This window comes from Xenopus laevis, chromosome 1S (assembly GCF_017654675.1).
Source record: "Xenopus laevis strain J_2021 chromosome 1S, Xenopus_laevis_v10.1, whole genome shotgun sequence".
NCBI lineage: Eukaryota > Metazoa > Chordata > Amphibia > Anura > Pipidae > Xenopus > Xenopus laevis.
In genome coordinates, this window is record NC_054372.1 from 173,805,990 (window position 1) to 173,826,676 (window position 20,687).

The following is a 20,687-nucleotide window of genomic DNA, read 5'->3' on the forward strand; positions in this document are numbered from 1 at the left end:
TTCTACAGAATTAATATAGCATTCTAGCTTGCACTATTGCAGCTAATCTATTGGCAATAAAATGCCTCCGTAGCTTTCCTTCTCCTTTAAAGCCCTCAGTTGGATTTTTCTCTTTAATAATCAATTTGAAGCAGTTCTATAGACAGTCTGGGCAAAGCAGGTGCTAAATTGCTAAGAAGACCTAAGAGGAGAAATACGTTTCAAGGACTCCAAGCACCCAGATGGCCTTTCTCCACCCTATGTTTGCGTCTTACATCTTTGATAATATTTAGGCTACAATAGTTTATTTTCCACTTGCTGACGTTATTAGGCTGTGCTTTGCGCTTTCTCACCCCATACAATTATTTTACAAGTTCCCATTCTAATACAGGTTCCTAGTACTTGCTATGCAAAACACACATCTGTTGATTGGCATCTAAAGCCAATTGATCTGCCCATTACCACTATCTCCCTACCCCCACAGGTACTGCTACAGGGATATTGATTTAACCGCTGCCGATCGGTTTCCATTTTCTGATTTTGGGCAGGCCAATTAAGAATGTGAGTAATTGTGATTACACTCCTTCAGGATCAATTACATTTGATGCATGGCCAAGTGTGCCTCTTGCAAGAAATTCAAAAGAAAATATTTATAATAAAGGAAATTCTCACACTGTGAGAAGAAAGAATATTGAAGTTGCACATCTCCAAGCACATTGTGCACATGACTATGAGCCACAGTCTATGAAAGGTCTCCACCATGGCAGACAGATATGATATAAAACAACGTGGCACTGAGTGACATCAGTGATTACAAAAATCAAATATGGGACAGAAATGCACAAACAAACACACACACACAAAAACTGATGGTGACACATAGAACACAGCACACAATCCTGGCTTGGAATGCAGTCCTAGTACTAATTGAAACTGCTCTTCAGGAAACAACAGTCACTTTGCATCACTATGAACAGTGGGAAAGAACTAGGACATAGCGGGGCTCATTTATAAACATTTGCACCTGGGCAGTAACCCATAGTAACACACATCAGATCCTAACCTAAAGTCACATGGCCAAGATATTGGCTATGCGACTCTAGGTTAGGCTGGAGTGTATGTGCATTCCAATTAAAATAATTACCTTTCTATAATTTCTGGAAAAAATATCAATAATCTATCCCTCTTGACTATGTTCCTTTCAAATAAACTAAATGCTCAAGGGAGATAATATAAGTTCATTTGACATTTTCTAACTATAAAGAACTGGAGGACAATTCTGAACTGATACTGTAATGCAGGGCTTTGTGTATTTCAAAACAACATTTTATAAAAGGCTGTTGTTGGTAACCCATAAAACACTCATAGGTTATCTCCCCTGATCCCATTTAGGAGCCATAGATGCCTTGAATAAAAATCACAGCAAAAAGATTCTTAGGTGTACGATACAGCTTAGAAAAACCAAGCAATGGGAAAATGGCAGAGAGTCGTGATCCATTTAGAATGTTATGTACTGAATCATACACAAAAGCCAAGTGTTCCGTGTACAGGATGACATGGCAAGTGCAAGACAGAAATAGAATCAATTTATGGCTCTGTAAAAAGCTAAAAACAGTGAACATCTCCATTATCTTCTGATGCTGTTTACTGGGCATTACAAACATGCTCCCTGTGAAAGAGCTACAATATTCATCACCTGTCCTTTTTCTATATAAAATCATGCATGTACTGTTTTACATTTCAGCAACACTTAGGGGCAGATGTACTAAGGGTCGAAGTGAATTCGAGGGAATTTTCGAAGTAAAAAAATTTGAAATTCAAAGTAATTTTTTGGATACTTCGACCATCGAATAGGATACTACGACTTCAAATTTACTTCGACTTAAAAGTAAAACTAAAAATCGTTTGAATATTCGACCATTCGATAATCGAAGCACTGTCTCTTTAAAAAAAACTTCGACTCAATACTTCACCAAATTAAACCTGCCAAAGTGCTATGTTAGCCTATGTGGACCTTCTACAACCATTTTCTAAGTCTTTAGAGGTCGAATAAAAATCCTTCGATCAATCGCTAAAATCGTTTTTCGATATTCAAATTTCGAAGTTTTTTGTACTTCGTAATTCGATCCTTGATAAATCTGCCCCTTAGTGATAGTCAACATTTTCTTTAAAACAGGGGGGCAGCACTGCTGTTGAAGCCTGGTTGTTGAAGCCTCGCCATTTGAAGAATATCAGTATCCTGTAATTTTCTTTGAGTAGCTTGTGATTGGTTAATGAGTGATACCCTTCTAGAAGATGCTAAGATATTATGTAAAGTGCTTACAGAAGAGAAAATGATTTTGTGCTACAGTAAAAGTTCAGTATACACTGAAAAAAAAAACAAATTAAGCACATTTGCCATTTGTATCCTTTCTAGCTAGATTCTTTCCACTATTAAATGGAGCTACACTTTCAACCTGCATGTTTTTACTACCCATATAAGATGCAGAATGCTTAGGCCCTGAGGTTTTCTGTAATTTGGAACACCATACCTTAACTCAAACTTAAAAAAACCCAATAGGAATGTTCTGCCATTAATATGGATTCATGTAGCTTAATGACCATGAAGAATGAGCCACTGTTTTATTATTACATAGAAAAAGGAAATCATTTTGAAAAATTAGAATTATTTTCTTAAAATGGTTTCTATGGTATAACAGGGGATAAGTGATCTCATACCAGAATTAAAGGAGAAGGAAAGACTTGCAGTACTTGGGGGTGCCAAATGTTAGACACCACTAAGTGATTGTATTGACTTACCTGAAACCCCGAGCCAGTGCTCTTATCAGCAGAAAACTGCACCGGCCCAGGGTTATACCCATGAGCACCATGGATCGATACTCTTCCATCTTCCTCCTTCTTTGCGTGGCTGCACATGCGCAGTAGAACGAAAAGCCGAACTTTAACTAAAAAGTCGCCTATTTAATTCAACTGTGCATGGGTTTTGCCCCGGGAAATTTGAAGACAGAGGAAGCCAGAAGTGGATCGCTCCGTGGTGCTCACTGGTATAACCCCGGCCGGTGCAGTTTTCTGCTGATAGGAGCACCGGTTCCGGGTTTCAGGTAAGTCAATACAATCATTTGGGGGTGCCTAACATTTGGCACCCCCAAGTGCTGCAATGCTTTCCTTTTCCTTTAATATACTTAAAAAAAAACTTTTGGGGTTAGTCTTAGCCCCTGCCACAATCCGTTCCTCATCTGTGCCTTTCTGATTGCCGTTTTACAACATTTGTTATAGTGTTTGCCTTAATGAAAGGCAGATTCTGTTCCCTCTGACCTGTAGTTTTTAAATGCCTTTCTCTTCTTTCTTATTAACTTCTTTACTTTTCAATGAAGCCATATAGGGTGGTCATTAATGCTCCTACTTCTTAAGGGAGCAAATTAAATACAGTAATGACTTAGGGGCAGATTTATCAAGGGTCAAAGTAAAAATTCGAAGTAAAAAAATTCAAATTTAGAGCAATTTCTGTACTGTGTTTTTAGCGGAAAACCTAATAATCAGAAATATGCTCTGAACTACTGATGTCCATGTGCCTTCTGGAAAGATCTACTGATAAATAAGTCAAGCCCAGGCACATTGCCCAAGCAAGTAATCTATATACCCAAATGTTGGGATGTTTAAGAAACGTCTTCCCAATATTTCTATCCAAAGTATTGAAAATCAGAGGACAAGACATGTGGTTTAATTTAACCTTCCAAAGCCATACCAGGGGCCGGCTTCAGCTCTGTCATTGAAATAACATTGCTTAAAATCATTAAAACTAATATACAGCCAATGTTTGAAGCAAATCTATTTATAGTGGTGTTTTTCATAGCTCGCTGTCCAGTAATATTGATCCACCTTGTTTGTCTAATAGGAAAATAATAAACAATTACTGCGTGATCCCAGAATATGTAATCAGTTTTTATATATCGAATACAGCAAACCTCCCCAAACATAAAGGTGATCATCTGCATAAAATCAATGTGTTACAGTGCATTGCTTATATAAATCATTGCAAGAAATACTTTGCACAAAACAACGGATGAATCAAATAGTCTTATTCAAAGAAATAACTTTTTTACAATTTGATTATGATTATATATATTTTCTTTTACGTGGGTGTCAATGATCTTAAATAAACTCCTAGGACCCATGGACTGAATAAGGCACTTTAGGTTTTGTTGGTATAATATTGCCTTTTCATTAAAAAAAAAAAATGTAAAAATCGTTTTTATATGGTATTAATGTCTATAAATAAATGTGGAGGACATTTTATTGGCTCCCCTGCTAAATGATGAAAAATGGTTGGAGGAGTGTTTGGTCTACCTTATCCATACAGTATAATTCAATAACCACCCATCTGTATACTTTCTATATTAAGAAATTGTTTTTCTTCATGCAATTAATTCAGCAGGTTACATATTAAAGTTGCAGCATATAACATATTAAAGTACAGGTATGGGATCCATTATCTAGAAACCCATTATCCAGAAAATCCATTTTAAGCAAATAATTATATTTCAATTCTAATATTTAAAAATAATTTCCTTTTTCTCTCTAATAATAATAATAATAATAATAATCATAATAATAATATATCATATAATAATAATAATACCTTGTACTTGATGGTAACAAGCTGCATGAACTCACACTGGTGGAAAAACAATTCTTTTGGGTTTATTTAATTTTTAAATCATTTTTTAGCAAATGCTTACGATATGATGATCTAAATTGAGAAAACATTTCTTATGCAGAAAATCACAGGTCTCAATCATTTTGGATAATCCCAACAATCGGATCACAACGCCAAGAATACAGGTGGTCGGACCAAGGGCTGCATTAAGAAATCAATATGGTCCTCGATCCAACGAGATTTTTAAACCTTCCTGAACGACATCTGGGCGATTTTCCCCCAGATATCGATCGGGGAAGCCTGTCAGAGGGCCACACACACTGCCCAATAAATTGCCGACTTAAGTCTGTCGGAAGCTTATATCGGACCGTATATGGCCACCTTAAGTCTCATACACTTATGGGGATCATACACTTACATTGGACAAATCTTGCCAGTTCATGAACCCACAGCAACTTTTGTTTTCAACATTCTATCTGCAATAAGCATAATACAGCTATTTGCTTAGGTTAGCATGGGTTTATGCACTGCCACATAGACTTGATAGAATGTTACTAGGGACAATCTTTGACAGCCCATGTCTTTCCAGTACAGCCTTCAAAATTCCTTCCTGCACCTTGTTCATCAGTTACAAATAGTTCAGTTAAAATAGTAAAATATGTTACAGTAGTCTTCAACTTAATATTCTAAATACACATTGCATGAATAGAGCTGGTGGTTGTGTTTTTTTTAATTCCTTTAGTATCCCCTGTAAAACTGAATTAAGACCTGATTGCCTCTTTTAATAATTACCAAGATATCTAGGCATTAAATATTGGACCAACCAAATGTGCCCAGCTGGTGTATACAAATTATAGGGACAGAGACATGTGAAGGCATGACAAACAAAGGGAAAATACCAAAAAAACAGTTCTACAACTACCCAAGTAGAATTTCTATGAACAAAAAGGCTACTTACCACAACTGAAAACAGGCAGTCTGAGAGGAATCACAAAAGTCAATACCCATTGGGACAGTAATGGATCCCTCTGGCTCCAGATAATCTGCAAAATAAAATGTTTTCCCCAAATAAATTTACAGAGGTAAAAGCAAATCAAACAGCAAACATCAGTCGGCATGCACTAACAATGAAAATGCCCTACTTCTCACATTTAGGGCTGGAGTGGAGAGCTACTTGGCGAATAAGCCACAGCTATGCATGTAGAGCAGACCTGAATAACAATTCCGATATAAAGTTTGAAGATGCACATTTTTGTTTTCTTTCTGTAACTTACACAATATTTTTTTACAAGCTTTAAAAGTAACAGCTAGACACCACAAAAATATAAACAGTAATTTTAATAAGAACTTGAGAAGTACAGGCATATACCTACCTGTAGTAACGAAGAGACAATATGAAAGGGAACAAGAAGTCAGTAAATGGAATTTGATGCAAGTGTGCACACTCATGATAATGTAGGGGAAGAACTCTTCATTGTAATACAAAAATGCAACTTGGCAAACTTTATGGTTGTGCACATTTTTCCATGGGCTTAAAGGAGAAACACCCCTACCCCCCTACCCTACATAGACCCCCCATGAGACCGGTGAAGCGGCGTATGGCAGTTGGAGCAATTTTCTGTTTCATGACAACAGCACATGCGCCGAAACTCACGAAAATTGCCAAACCTCTGGTCTCATTCCAAAAATTACCAAAGTGGCTGAAGATGCTCTGCTGAACAGAATCTGCATGGAGGGGTAAGTAAAGAATTAGGGGCATTTGCCTGGGGGGCAGCTAGGCTGGGGGGAGGAGGAAGAGGGGTCTATGTAGGGTAGGGTTTTTTTAATAAGGGTTTTTTTCTCCATTACGCCCATGGAAAAATGTGCGAAACGATAAGGACAACTACAATAAATGGCTGAAAAATTGTGCCCATATTAACATAAATGTACATACATAAATGCTGAGCAGCCATAAGGTACCCCGAAATTACTTCTAGCATGGAAGTGGCTGTAGATCCAGTTGCAATAAAATTTTGGAATTGGGAACACACCCTGTGTATACGATTTGCATTCTTCTGGTGGTGAGACTCCCTGGTGTCTCCACATCGGTCAATGTTGATAAAGGGGGCCCAGCACTCACCAAGATTACTTGCGTTCGCTTTATTGTGCCATACCAAATAGAAACAAGCTTTGCCAGTAGATCCAGTATTATACCAGTGGGTAAAGTCAAAATCTGCACAGGCTAAGTACATCAGGGGCCTAGAACTTATTTTAAATCTTAAAGGACAAGGAAAGTCTGAACACAATATTATGTGAAGGGAAAAACGTATGTCAAAATAAGGTAATGGTACAGTCATTTCAAAGTCGATGTTTTCACATATGCGCATGTTATATAAAGAACTAAACCCATAATGCATCACACTGCCATCAAGATCAAGACCAGAATGCATGCACAATACATATTCTTCAGATTTCACAAGCTGTATTGTGCAAGTGAGTGTACAGGGAATTTTTATGCATGGGCAGATTGTTGGAAAGGTTGGTCATCATGACGTAGGTGCGTTAAAGATGGTGGACGCAAAAGACTTGTGAAGGGGAAAACAACAACGAATTTACCCCTTTTAAAAAACTATTTTGAAAAATAAACAACGATCTGGAAGAACAAGTGGTATTAAATGATGACGTAATAAAAAGGCTTTCCTTGTCCTTTAAATAACAACATAAAAGTGCATATGTACCCTCTCCCTAAATACACTCCCAGGAATTCAGGTCTAGTCAAGCAGATAACATTCTAGCAAGACTAGCACTAGATGGTTTCTCGGCCTAAGGAAGCCGGCAGAATTTAACATGATTTTGTATGAAATAAACAATGATTCACTTTGACATCTAGAGATGTTTGATCATATTCTGTAGGAAGAAGGGCAGCAGCAACACATTAAGCAAAATCCAAACATACAATTTGCCATTTGAATGAGTTACATATTGTACTCTTGAAGGATAATGAAGAGGAGGAAAAAAGAACATTAAATCTTCTACATTAAACTCATTCCACCATCACACATAAGTCTATAGAAATCCAGGCAATATCTAGGCCTGTACGAGCCTCGCTGAATGACTTGCTTAACATAGTAATGGACCATTAAAGGCACACTCAGATATATAGCAGTGATATATGTCCAATTTGCCATGAACATATAAGGATTTTATGGAACACTGAGTTTCATATTATCCCTTTATATCTTTGCAGATAACCAAACCACTACAGCTATGGAGATGTTTCCCAAATGACAGGCAAAAGCATGGAGAATCTAGTACTGGGATACATTCATACCTGCTGTGTGTTCTCCCATAATATATACATTGACTTACAGTTCTCACCTATAGGTAAAATATTGTACTTATACAATATACAAAATAATGTAATTTTGCAGCACAGTTCAACAAAAGTAAATAAATCAACTTTTTTTAAGCTTTTGGTCAAAATGTACACATCTTCTGTGGCCCCACTCTTTTGGTAGCATCTATGCATTGCCTGCTATTTGGACTGAAAGAACTATCCTTACTACTGCCAAGGTAAACTGACACCCACCTGTTGGTGTATTTGTGGTGTGTATGGACTTAGTGTAACACTAGGCTTAGCACTTAATGTAACCAAACAGTGGTTACCAAACTTTATAACCAGTGAACCACACTTAGAGGCCAAAAATGTTGGGGATCTACAGAAGAATGAAAAAAGCCCCTGGAGGTTGTCAAATGAGCATTGTGATTGGCTATTTGGAAGACTCCTGAGACGGTCTTCTTGCAGCATGTTGTTTTTTGAAGCAAACTTGTATTTTTTAAAGCTTTTTGATTAAGGCCACTGGGAGAAACATCTAAAGGGGTGTTGAAGTGCTGGGTTCCTCCATAAATGGTTAAAGGGCATGTAAAGGCAAAAAAATAAAATCCCATTTTTACTTTCTTTAATGAAAAAGAAACCTATCTCCAACATACTTTAATTAAAAAATGTGTACCGTTTTTATAAGAAACCTGACTGTATGCAGTGAAATTCTCCCTTCATTTACTGTTGTGGATAGGAATTGTCAGACGGTCCCTAACTGCTGAGCAGGAAAGCAATCATACTAATGAACAGCAGGGGGAGCCCCCGCCTTACTTCCCAGCCATGCAGAACTCAAGCAGCATGTGCACAGTCTTAGTCTTGCAAAGATGTTTAACAAAGTTACAAGATGGTGACCCCCTGTAGCCAACTTTGAAAGCATAAATTATTTGTTTGATTAGGCTTGTGGTGCAGTAAGTTCATGTTTATATTTAGTATACAAAATACAGCATTTCTAGCCTTATTCTATTTTAGACTTTACATGCCCTTTAAAGGCTGGTAACAGGGGGTATACCCAGTAGTGATGGGCGAATAATTCCAGCTATTCACCGCGGGCAAATAAATTTACGAAACTGGCGTAAAAAATTTAAAAAAAACTCGTCCAAAAACGGTCCAGATTCGCCCATCACTAATATCCACTGAAACATAATATGTATGTCTGCATCATTTCAGAAAACACTATATTTTGGGTTTTGAATAGCTTTCTGTCCCATATCATCAATATATTATTTACAGTTCTCCTAAAGGTAATAGATAACTTGAGGTTTAGAAAACTGAAAAAAAACTTCTAGCCTAAGCAAACAGTATATACAAATTTCCTAATTTACTCATTGCTCACCTATTGGATTAAACACATGCATCTTCACTCCAGCAGCCATCTTTTTTTCTTCTATGTGAATATCCTCTATTTTCTTGTCTGTAGTATTTTTAAATGTAATTTGCACTGAGATCATTTGTGCCCCAAAAATACATTGCTGCCTTGGGAAGTGATAATGTGCCGATAGGCCCTTCCCACTCATTCTGTGAAGAAGTTCATGTGTCTTTGATGGGACATAGGAGGGAGCACAAACCTGTGTAGAAGGAAGCAACAGACATGAATATTAAGAGACAGCATAATGTATAGCAATCAGACAACATTACAGAAATACAGGAATGGGACCTGTTATCCAGAATGTTCGGGACCTGGGTTATTCCGGATATCAGATCTTTCCATAATTTGGGTCTTCATACCTTAAGTCTACTAGAAAATCAATTAAACATTCAATAAACCCATAGGCCATTTTTGCTTCTAATAAGGATTAATTATATCTCAGTTTGGATCAAATACAAGCTACTGTTTTATTATTACAGAGAAAAACTAAATCATTTTTAAAAATTTGTATTATTTGGATAAAATGGAGTCTATGGGAGATGGGCATCCCATAATTCTGAGCTTTCCGGATAACGGGTTTTCCGATAACTATTCCCATACTTGTATGCCTTTCATATTCAAATAATATTTTTCAAAGTAAGCTACTGCTAAATGTAAGTTCAATTCTATTTTCTTATTATGACTTACTGGAGACGGAATACATGTTAAACAATCCCTACCTTTGCTAAAGGTTACTGAAAGTTATATATTGTAGACTCAGACATTTAAAGGCAGATTTATCAAGGGTCGAATTTCGAGGGTTAAAAAACCCTCGAATTCGACCCTCGGAGTAAAATCCTTCAAATTCCAATATCGCAGGATTTTAGCGCAAAAGGTATATCGAATAAAAATCGATAAAATCCTTCGAAACAAACGATTCGAACGTTTTTAAGCGATCGATCGAATTATTTTTATTAGATCAAAAAAAAAATAAAGTGCTCTGGAAGGTCCCCATAGGCTAACATTGCACTTTGGTAGCTTTAATGTGGCGAAGTATCAAGTCGAAGTTTTTAAAGAGACAGTACTTAGATTATCGAATGGTTGAATGATTTTTACTTCGGATTGTTTGAATCATTTGATTCGATTGAATTTGATCAATTCGATGGCTGAAGTACCCAAAAAAATACTTTGAAATTCGAATATTTTTGCATTCAAACTATTCACTCGAGCATAGTAAATCTGCCCCTTACTGCAGCTAATATGGTAGCTCATTCACTTTTTCAGTAAACCAAACTAAGGAAAGCAAAGCCTATACTGTGAATGACTATATAAATTCAATAAGGAGTGACTAAACAGAACGTTCAAAAATCAAATGAGCAGTGTCTCTAAAGAATGAAAGGTCTAAAAATTGCTGAATACAGCCTATAAGGAAGGTGGTCTACTCGGAGCAACTAGCCTATAGTCTATAAGTAGTCTTTATGGGATGAATAAATATGGTCAGAACTAAAAGAACAGAGTCTACAAGAAATGGCTGAATAGAGCTGAGAGAGTCTATAAGGAGAGACAATATAATTTTTAAGGAACTAATGGAGTCTCTAAGGAATGAATGATCTTCTCCCACGCTCGTCTTCTTCCTGCTTTGACCGGCGTCTTTTGGCGCATGCGCAGTAGGAACAGTTACCGGTACCGATCTACTGCGCATGCGCCGAATGTCACGAAGTGAAATCTGAAAACTTTGTGACATTCGGCGCAGTAGATCCGTACCGATAACTGTTCCTACTGCGCATGCGCCAGAAGACGCCACTCAAAGCAGGAAGAAGACGCGCGTGGGAGAAGATGGCGACTGTGAACTCCGTGGACTGGACCTGCGCAGAGGGGTGAGTAACAAGTTAGGGGCATTTGCCCAGGGGGACAGGTAGGCCAGGTGGGAGGAGGGGCAACACAGGAGAGGGGGGAGGGGTTTTGCGCTTAGGGGGTTTCCTTCTCCTTTAAAGTGGACCTATCACCTACACATAAAAAGCTGCATAATGAAAGTCCAATGAAAATAAAACAGTAAACACAAATGATTTTTTTCATTGAAACATCCATACCTGTTATAAATGTGTTTAAATATTTGAGCTGTCAATCAAATAGCATATGCCCCACCTCTATACCTGAGGCATAGAGGTGGGGCAATCAATTACTTTCTATTCAGCAATTCATACATGTCACTGCACTCCTCACATTGCCCTTCCCTCCTCAGGCTCTATAATTGAGTAGGGCACTGCGCCTGCACAATCAGTTCCGCATTCTGGTGCATACAAAATATTTTGGGGTGATACACAACATAACAGTGTCCACAAAATGGCTCCTGCCTGCTTGCTGTCATTGTGTAATTCCAAGACTGAAGGAAACAATATGTAAATAATAAATATAGTGTAAGTAAAGTTTTTTTTGCTCAACGAACATGATAGAAAAAGATACATTTTTTCTTAGGGTGACAGGTCCCCTTTAACCTGAGGGCAAGTAGGAGGAAAATGTCTTCCTGCCTCTTTAATGTCACTTGGATTTTTCCCAGAATCATCTTACCTCTTAATATTAATTGCTGCAATCCTCAATACAGTTTACCTTCTTTTGAAGCCATCAATGGAATCTGACAGCACATCATTCTGTTACTTTATTGTTCTCACATGTAAATATCCAGCCAATTTCAGGAACTAACATCTAGTTGATCATATAACATAAGGACACATCCCTTAACTCAAAAGTGTCCTCAACCCTAAGGGGCAGATTTATCAAGGGTCACACTGAATATTCTAATTCGAAATTAGAATTTTTTTTTTTTTTAATTTCTTTCTTAATTATTTTTTTTCCACACAAAAAAGAAAACAAAAACAAATTAGACAATACACACAAAAAAAAAAGGGGAAAAGGGGTACAGAAAATAAATACAGGGGGGGCATTGGGAGGGTGATGTATTAATCTTATATCCCACAGTTCATAACCACTTCAACATTTGTCCCATATCTGTTCTCCCAACATATTTAGAATTTTTTTATGGTCAAAACTGTCAAATTCGACTAGCAAGTTATTCAAATTCGATTTAAGTTTTTTTTTAAAGAAAATCAAATTTGATTTATCATACTCTGGCAGGCTAGGAATTGGGGGCAGGCAGAGTAGGCACGTGCCTAGGGAGCAAAGCTTCTCTGGTTCCTATCCCTAGTCCGGTCACCTCACTTCTCTTCTCTGGACTGTCTATGTCGATTTGCTCTTCCGTGTTGATTCGCGCATTCGCGCAAGCGTCTGCGGGCGCATGCGACTATGCGCTCATGCGCCTTTTCGTGCACCCAGACGGCGCAGCGGCCAGGTTTCCTAGGGCGCCTGGTTGGCCTGGAATGGCTCTGGTTTACAGCCTTCCTGACATTCGAGTTTTTTCTTGAGGAAAATCTCAAATTGAGTTTTTAAAATTCTAATTGAATTCGATTTGAGTTTTCGGGTTGATTCCATTCATCCTTTAAAAAATTTGATTGGTCGAATTTATGGGAGTTTAGGGGAGTTTTTAAAAACTAACATGAATTTGAAATTCGACCTTTCAATAAACGTACCTCTAAGTGTAATACTACCATGAAAACTATAACCTTTTTGAATTTTACAAAAAAATACATATATTTGCTGTTGTACTTCATTTACCAAACCAATAAATAGTAAGTACACAAAAAAGGCAAATAAAATGTTTGCGGACGATATACTAATTACCAGCTCAAGCGCTTCCTTTTGGGAATCCTTAATGTAGTGAGCTGGGGGTCCACAGGTTGACCATCTCTACCACATACCCTAAAATTCCTGCCAACATAATAAGTCAACATATATCATATATCTCTAATAGTTAGACAGATGGCTTTACTAGAAGCATAATGAGGATATTAAATTATGTAAGTGGCAAGCTTACCTTGAAGGTGCTGTCAAAAATGTAGGAAGCTGTGATCTAACAAGAGCTACTTAAATTAAGATCCTTTTTCCAATATGGTTTCATTTATCAACACACTAGGCAAATTCACACCTGGAAAGTGCCAACAGCATTGGTTGTCATGAGTTACTGACTAGAACCATATTTGCTTAGAGATGATGAATGAGCCGCAATTGTGTTCAAAATCTGAATAATAGATATTACACAAAAAAGGAAACGGACAATCTAAAAATCACCAGCTTGAGATCTTTTTTTTATGGGAACCCATTATGGTGGGAGTTGCGGTCTAACAGGGGCTGGGGGTCAACAGGCTCTCCATCTCTGCCATGTGCCCTGAAACTCTGGCATTCAGACCAATCAAACATATATATCAGTAATATTTAGACAGATGGATCTGCTAGCAGCATAAGCATGAGTGTCTATGAAGCGTGGGCCTAATTTACCCAATATATTTGTTAAATATAATACAAACCTTAGCATGGTTTACAAAAATAACCATTCAATTCTGCAGACACAACATTGTTTCTAAAGGAAATCTATGTGATTCCTGATGCCTGTAGATACACAGCGGCAATGCACACATATTTTATCAGTTTATTACAGTAAGCAAATAAGCGTGGAATGAGAGGGCACATAACTGTCTACTTCGCACTTACTGAAACATTTATAAGAGCTGTTATCTCCCTAATAACAGACAGACAGCGTGCAATTTTAAAGAGGAGAAAAGCTTCATATTTTTTAACACTTCACTAAAAAGTAACTGAAGAGTGTAAAATGAAAAATACTCTGTGCAGTTAGCTGGTAATGGACCATGTTATCAACTCAAGTTAGATTTATAGGATACAAACTAGTCACTAATAGTTATTTTATGACATAGCATGTCTGCTTTTTTAAGGTTATTAAGATTAAAATCATGAAAACTTTCTAGAACGGAAAGCTATAAATTACAGTTTGTAAAAAATAAAAAAAAAAGAGAGAAAAAAAAAAAAAAATCCTAAATAAACAGCCGTTTCAGATGAAAGCTGGAAACCGAAAAACAAGAGGCGTCCTGCATGTAAAACATTTATGTAGCTTCAAACTTTTAACTTGATATTTATCTAGTTATTCTTCTATTTTCTGCAATTTATCAAAGCTCATATTCCAGTACAAGCTTATAAGCAAGAAATTCAGTTGGCTTTTTTTCATCTAAAATAGAATCAAGAAAACTGATTCCATTAATTTCTGATATAAAAACTATTCAAATGCATTTATACACAGGATAACTAAAGATGCTTATAGTCTTAAAAGAAGTATTTGAATCCGCCACAAGCCAATGGGCTCCTTCTGATGCTGGGTCCTAAAATATAGATCCTCTGTGCCCTGTATCATAGTCATGATCAGATCCCTGATCTATCTTTCCATTTCTCATTAACCATTGTTCCATCAACTATCATTTGACTGCCTACAAGCAAAGCTTGTTTCTTTTCCCAAGCTTTACTTTGTTCTCCTGGACGCTACAAAGATATACTATATCACCAAAAGTGTCTAGATAATCCATCTAAAATGTCCTTAGTTGGAACACTCACTGCCACATTACTAACTGTCAGCATTAGCAATGTCAACAGAACTATTAGTAGGAATCATAGTGTTTAGAGGCAAACAAACCTAACATCACCGTGCACAATGCCAAGTGTCAACTGGAGTAGTTTAAAGGGTACTCTCACTAGACTTTTTGAAAAAGTGGAAATGTGGCCTCTGGGGTGATAAATAGCATTTCTAGTGTGACCAAAAACTCTGGGTTTGGCAGATGCCAAGACAATTAAGCTGGCCACAGACGCAAAGATCCAATCGTATGAATCAACGTACGATCGGACTTCCCCATCTCCCGACCTGCCATTCCGATCAAATAAAGTAGTAAAAGAACAGATCAGCCAATGTTCTGCCCCTGACAGCAATCGTACGAAAGTTATGTCCGTCAAAAGCTGGTGACAGTTTCCCTCTGAAAATCGTAGGATCGGCAATACACGCAGAGATATTATCGGCAGCCGACAGAAATCTTTTAACCTGTTCGATCGACCAAACGACGATCTCTGCTGGACGAAAAATGATGGGACTCTCCACACACGGTCCGAAAATCATACGAATCCTTGATTCGTACGATTAGATCTTTGCGCCTATGGCCAGCTTTAGCCTGCCTGAATACATATGGAAGACAGTAAAGTTGAAGATGGACCAGAGCTATTTGCCATGGCTAGAGGTAGAGCCCCAAGTCCCATCAAAAGCAAACCTTAAGGCTGCAGCGTATAATGACATTATTGACAATATCATGCTCATGGTGTGGCAACATTTTGGGAAAGACTATTATCTGTTTCAGCACAATAATGGTCCCCCTGCACGAAGTGAAGCATGAATACAATGGAGAAGAACATGACTGGCCTGCCCAACGTGTGGCTACAATGCAACAAAACACATATAGGATGACTAGGAATGCTAACATGAAGCCAGACCTGATCCCCAGCATTGGTACCCAAACTGACTATTGTTCTTGTAGCTGAACGGAAGCAAATACCAACAACATTTTTTCTTAAAGCTACTGAAAAGACTTCCTGAAGAGTAGCAGCTTCTAACAACAAAGGTAGGGCAAACTTCATATTAATGACCTCCATTTGGGAATGAGATATTGGACAGGTAGCTGTCAGATACATTTGACCATATAGTGTAGCTATAATATATTAGTAAATCATAAGCCTTTAGGGCTTTTATCAAGGCCATTATTTCACAGAAAGAGAAAAAAAGCAGGAAAGGATTTGGCCCGAAGGGCCATGACGTTACAGAAGCGTGCAGTCAACATGGTGTATTTCTTTCTAAGTGCAGAGAAACATGTAGATCCACTGAAAAACATCAAGAGTGAACTACCTTTGCCTCGGTCCTCAGATACAGCGGCTATCCTGCCTACTGAGGCACAAAGCTACCTCAGTGCCGCTCCTCTGACTCTGTTCTCTACTGCAGGATAGAATATAATACATCAAAGTGCAACAAACAAGAGAAATAAGTGTCATTTCCGTAGATGTGTCTTATCCATGCACCTTAATACAATAAAATGACTCTATCAAAAACATTTTGTTCTTGGTTCCTACAAATTTCACAGATGCTGAACTGTCCATTGCCATCTTATCTGCAAAATCAAATGCTTAGCACTGCTTTCAAAATAAATACAATGGCTGTCCTGACCCCCTTGGAAGTCATTTTGTAAAATGAATGTTTATTCTCCCAATCTGAGGTATGTATGATACATTGAGACTCAAGCAATGCCTGACAATCTATTGATTGTTTAGAGTCAAAGCTATGATGGCAAGCAGCATCACATATCAACCTCTGCAATGAGTTTGAAAAATGATATTATGGGTGGAAACACAGGCTTTTATAAAAATGTTCCTTTTGATTCTAGGTAAATAACCAACAATATTTTTTATCAACCTTTACAAAAGTCCAAGATTTGCTGTGTCTCTAAAGTTACTGACACAGGAACTCGAAAGCTGATTAAAGGGGTTCATTATGTATCAACTTAAGGAAAGGCTTGGTGATTGATGAAACTAGCAGTCACCTTCACTGTAAGCTACTGCACCTGTATTCTTTATGTCAAATGACCTGAAAATCCTGCTGACAGGCTCACATTCACAAGGATACCCTGCCCAAGACACTGGTTTAGGACTTAAAGGAATACAGGCACCAATCTCCTTTTTAACTATTTTAAATGTTTTACATATATTCCATAAGTGTTATACCATGGACTGTGAAATAAGAAATATATATAATAAATAATAACAAAAATTAATATTAAAATTACTTCAGTACTGTAGCTTTTTTAATCTGCTTTAGCGAATGTTTCTCTCATCTTTCTTAACTGCATTGTGGTTTCTCCACCATACAAACCATAGAAATATAAACCATAGAAATGTTTACCCTTTAGTATGTCAAGAATAAATCACCGATTCTGCCAGTCTTTGTCGTCCTGCTCTGGCAAAATATATATGAAATCCAAGTTACATAGTCTTTGCCATTTCAAGTTCCGTGACAACAAGAAAAACCCATCGAAACAAAGAAAAGAATAAACTCTGTGCAATAAGAAAAAGTTTCAATAATTACTATACACAACATTAAGTCATGGAAGGTATTTGCAAATATTTCCAAAACTGGAGCTGTAACACAGCCTCTGTTCTATTATACAGTAAGTTGTCCATGCTCACAACCTACTACATTATACAGTACAACCCCTGTTTTTACATTTCCGAGGTGGCTGCGTTTAAAATCAGGAAACATAAAATCTGGGGGGAAGAAAGATGGTGCTTTACTGTATGGACAAACAAGGGAAAGTTGTGCTCACTACTAATTTTTGAACCATTAATTGGGGGGTGCAATGAGGCCTTGACCACAAAATTAATACAAATATATACAAAAGTCCTCTGCACTCAACCCATTATCAATATATTTGATGAGACACGAAGACATTTTGTGCATACAGCTACTAAAAATTCCTTACCCTTTAAAAAAAACAGGGATTGTTTGTCTAAATATTGCAGTATTTTAAGCTGGCCAACTACGTCAAAGTCATCCCTGGTCTGGCCAGTCCTACACTCAACTTTCATCTGATTCATTGAGAATTATATTGCTTCATTATACATTTTACACAGGGACTAAGTTTTACCTTCAATTTACTTGCTGCTTTCAAGGTTAAAACTCCCAAACTTGGCTGCCCTTTTATTGGCTACCACTGGGATCACATGCATGGCTTTGCTGTATGGAACAGCATAAATTCTGGGAAAACACAAAATCTCGGTAAAATCAAGTTTTACTGCAGTTTAAATACAAGCAGTAATCCCGGTTTTCCAGACAGCTGATTGCTGCAACCATAGTGGGCTAACATGGCCAGAAGATGACCCAACATGTCTACCTGGCAAAGCCAACCCAAAAGGTTTGTTCTGACTTTCCCCTACACATCAGCTTTTAGAAAGAACTCTTGGAAAAGTTTATAAGGGATAGGCTTCAAGGCTGAATCTTGGCTGTACAATGTAGTCATTGCAGAGGCACTGGATCTGAGAAGCAGAAGAATGCTCTAGGCTAGAGTGCAGTAGAGTAGTAGTTTTTCTTCATAGGGGAGAACATATCCATATAGAATAGCAATCACAAGTCCCTTTAAGCTATTTTTTTATTATATGTAATGTATACAACTTCATGGTCCAACTTGAGACCTTTCTTAATGATCTCAAACATAAACGAACACACACGCACATGTATACAAACATATGATTCTTAGACCCAAACAGCACTATAAAATTCAAATTAAGTAAATAGGATAGCCTACATTCAAGCATAAACAAACAATGGTATGGTTTACACAGCAACCTCAGTGTTTTATGTTGATTACAAGTAGCCAATTACATGTGATATGATGGAGAAAGGCATGTTAGAACAAACCAAAACAAAGAGGAAAAAATAATGACCCATGAGAAAAGAGATCCTTATCAAAAGGAACAGAGATATAACTCTGCACTTGCCCACAAAAAAAAATGCGGCCTTCACGCTGACAATAAAAAGCCAAAGCTTATAGAAATAATGAATGTCTCAGTCTCGCCTTGCCCTTCAGTGGAACAGCCTATTGTTTTGATTTCTTAATCAGAAGGCTCACACACACATCACACCAAGGAAGCCTGAATTATTCCTTTCCCAGGGAACCCTTGATATGAACATTTCACTCTCTGCTAGTGACATACTTGAGAGAAGAGAAAAATCTCCAAAGAGGCAGCGGCACTTGTATGGGACACACAGCACCACTTCCTCTGGGCATTCATTACCTGCAAAGAAACAATCTTTTGGTGAGTGGCAGTTCAGGGTTTTTGAGAGCAGGCGGCAATATTTCTTCGGGTCTGCTGAGTCATAATTAAAGCTGAACTGAGCGGAATTGGAGAGGGAAGGTCAGCGAGGTGCCGTATGAGAGATGAGGCTGGGCTGATGGGGACCAAATGAACAAATTATGATGGGCCCCACTCAATGTGATGAGGTCAAACGCTTGTTTCTACCCACTGACAGTTCAATTTCCCTGAAATGTCTCTCGATTCTCTATGAACTAATTATGAATGAAAAGTTATCAACTGCCCACACCAAAGAGGGTCTAAATGCTAGTGCTTGGTACTTCTAATGTCAAAATAATGTTTAAAAGGATCATGCTGGTAGAATTATTTACTGATAAAACACAAGACTTTCTTGATTTGAATATCCACAAATCTGTCTGTTTGTGTTTAAAGGCCTCAGTCATACATAAAAACCACTGCCTATTTATTTCCCCCCCCCAAATAAATTCCAGTTTACACTAAATTAATCCACCAAAATGTCTCCATGACAACAGCTACAGTTCTTGCACATATAAATGTAAAAAACTGAATTATCTACAATTTTCTCTCATCAGTTCCAGACATACAGGAACATACAGAAATCCACTGAAAATCTTCTGCTGTCTCAACCAATTGATATTTAATATTTTTTTAATTATGACATACCAGTACTATGTAAAACATTAAGGCCTACGTTGAAGACTCTGCTGGGGTATCTGTAGCATAACATTGGAAATCTGCAAATGGAGATTACATGGGCTTATTTATTACTCCCTGTCTTAAGCAGAGGACAAACAGTTATGAGATTCGTTATCTGCAAACCTGTTATCCAGGAAGGCCGTCTCCCATAGAATCCATTTTAATCAAATAATTCAAATGTTTAAAAATTTTCTCCCGTGCAAAAAATTATTCAAATATATTTTGTCCCGACCACAAGATAACCAGTAATTCAGCTGATAAAATGAATGTGGGTAAGGGTTCAGAATCAAAATTTTTATAGAATGCTGGAAAAACTGATAATTTTCATAGGTTACAATGTTTTACTCCACTTCAGAGAAGGCCATGGCTTTTAGGTGGAAAGATGCTGCAGCACATGGAAGAAAACTCAAATTAGTTAAAATTATATTATGTTTCAAATAGCTATGTACAACAGAAATTGTATTTGAATTTGTAAGCAGTCTGCGTGTGTATTACGTATAAATCCATACTAGGCATTTTCATGTAATGGTGTCATTCCCTTTAAAATAAAGTCCAGGACTAATAACATTTTGGCTAGAACGATCTTATTTAGTAGGAATGTTGTTACTAGTATATGTAGTCATTATTCAATGAGCATTTTCAGCTACTATAGTGGATCTGATTCTGTGGGTAGCATAACTAAGATGTGGTGACCTTGGGTGAGAAAAGAGCTGTTTTACATGGTTCATTGTTTCCACACATCTCTAAAGGTCAGAATTACAGTATCTCTGCTTACCCGACATTTAAAAGGAATAAGCATTGCAGAACATGAAAATCCGGTCACACGGCATGCTCCA

General features: G+C 37.5%; 1 protein-coding gene across 2 annotated transcripts in view; it reads right to left on the reverse strand.

Moving 5' to 3' along the window:
• ap3b2.S (adaptor related protein complex 3 subunit beta 2 S homeolog) overlaps positions 1 to 20,687 on the reverse strand; it is a 146,437-nt gene that overhangs the window by 24,669 nt on the left and 101,081 nt on the right. For both annotated transcript variants that reach the window (XM_018244452.2, XM_018244453.2), the window contains exons 23-24: positions 9,328 to 9,559; positions 5,595 to 5,679 (exon numbers count right to left, since the gene is read on the reverse strand). In XM_018244452.2, the coding sequence (XP_018099941.1) occupies positions 5,595 to 5,679; positions 9,328 to 9,559 (317 nt within the window). The remainder of the gene's footprint in view (positions 1 to 5,594; positions 5,680 to 9,327; positions 9,560 to 20,687) is intronic.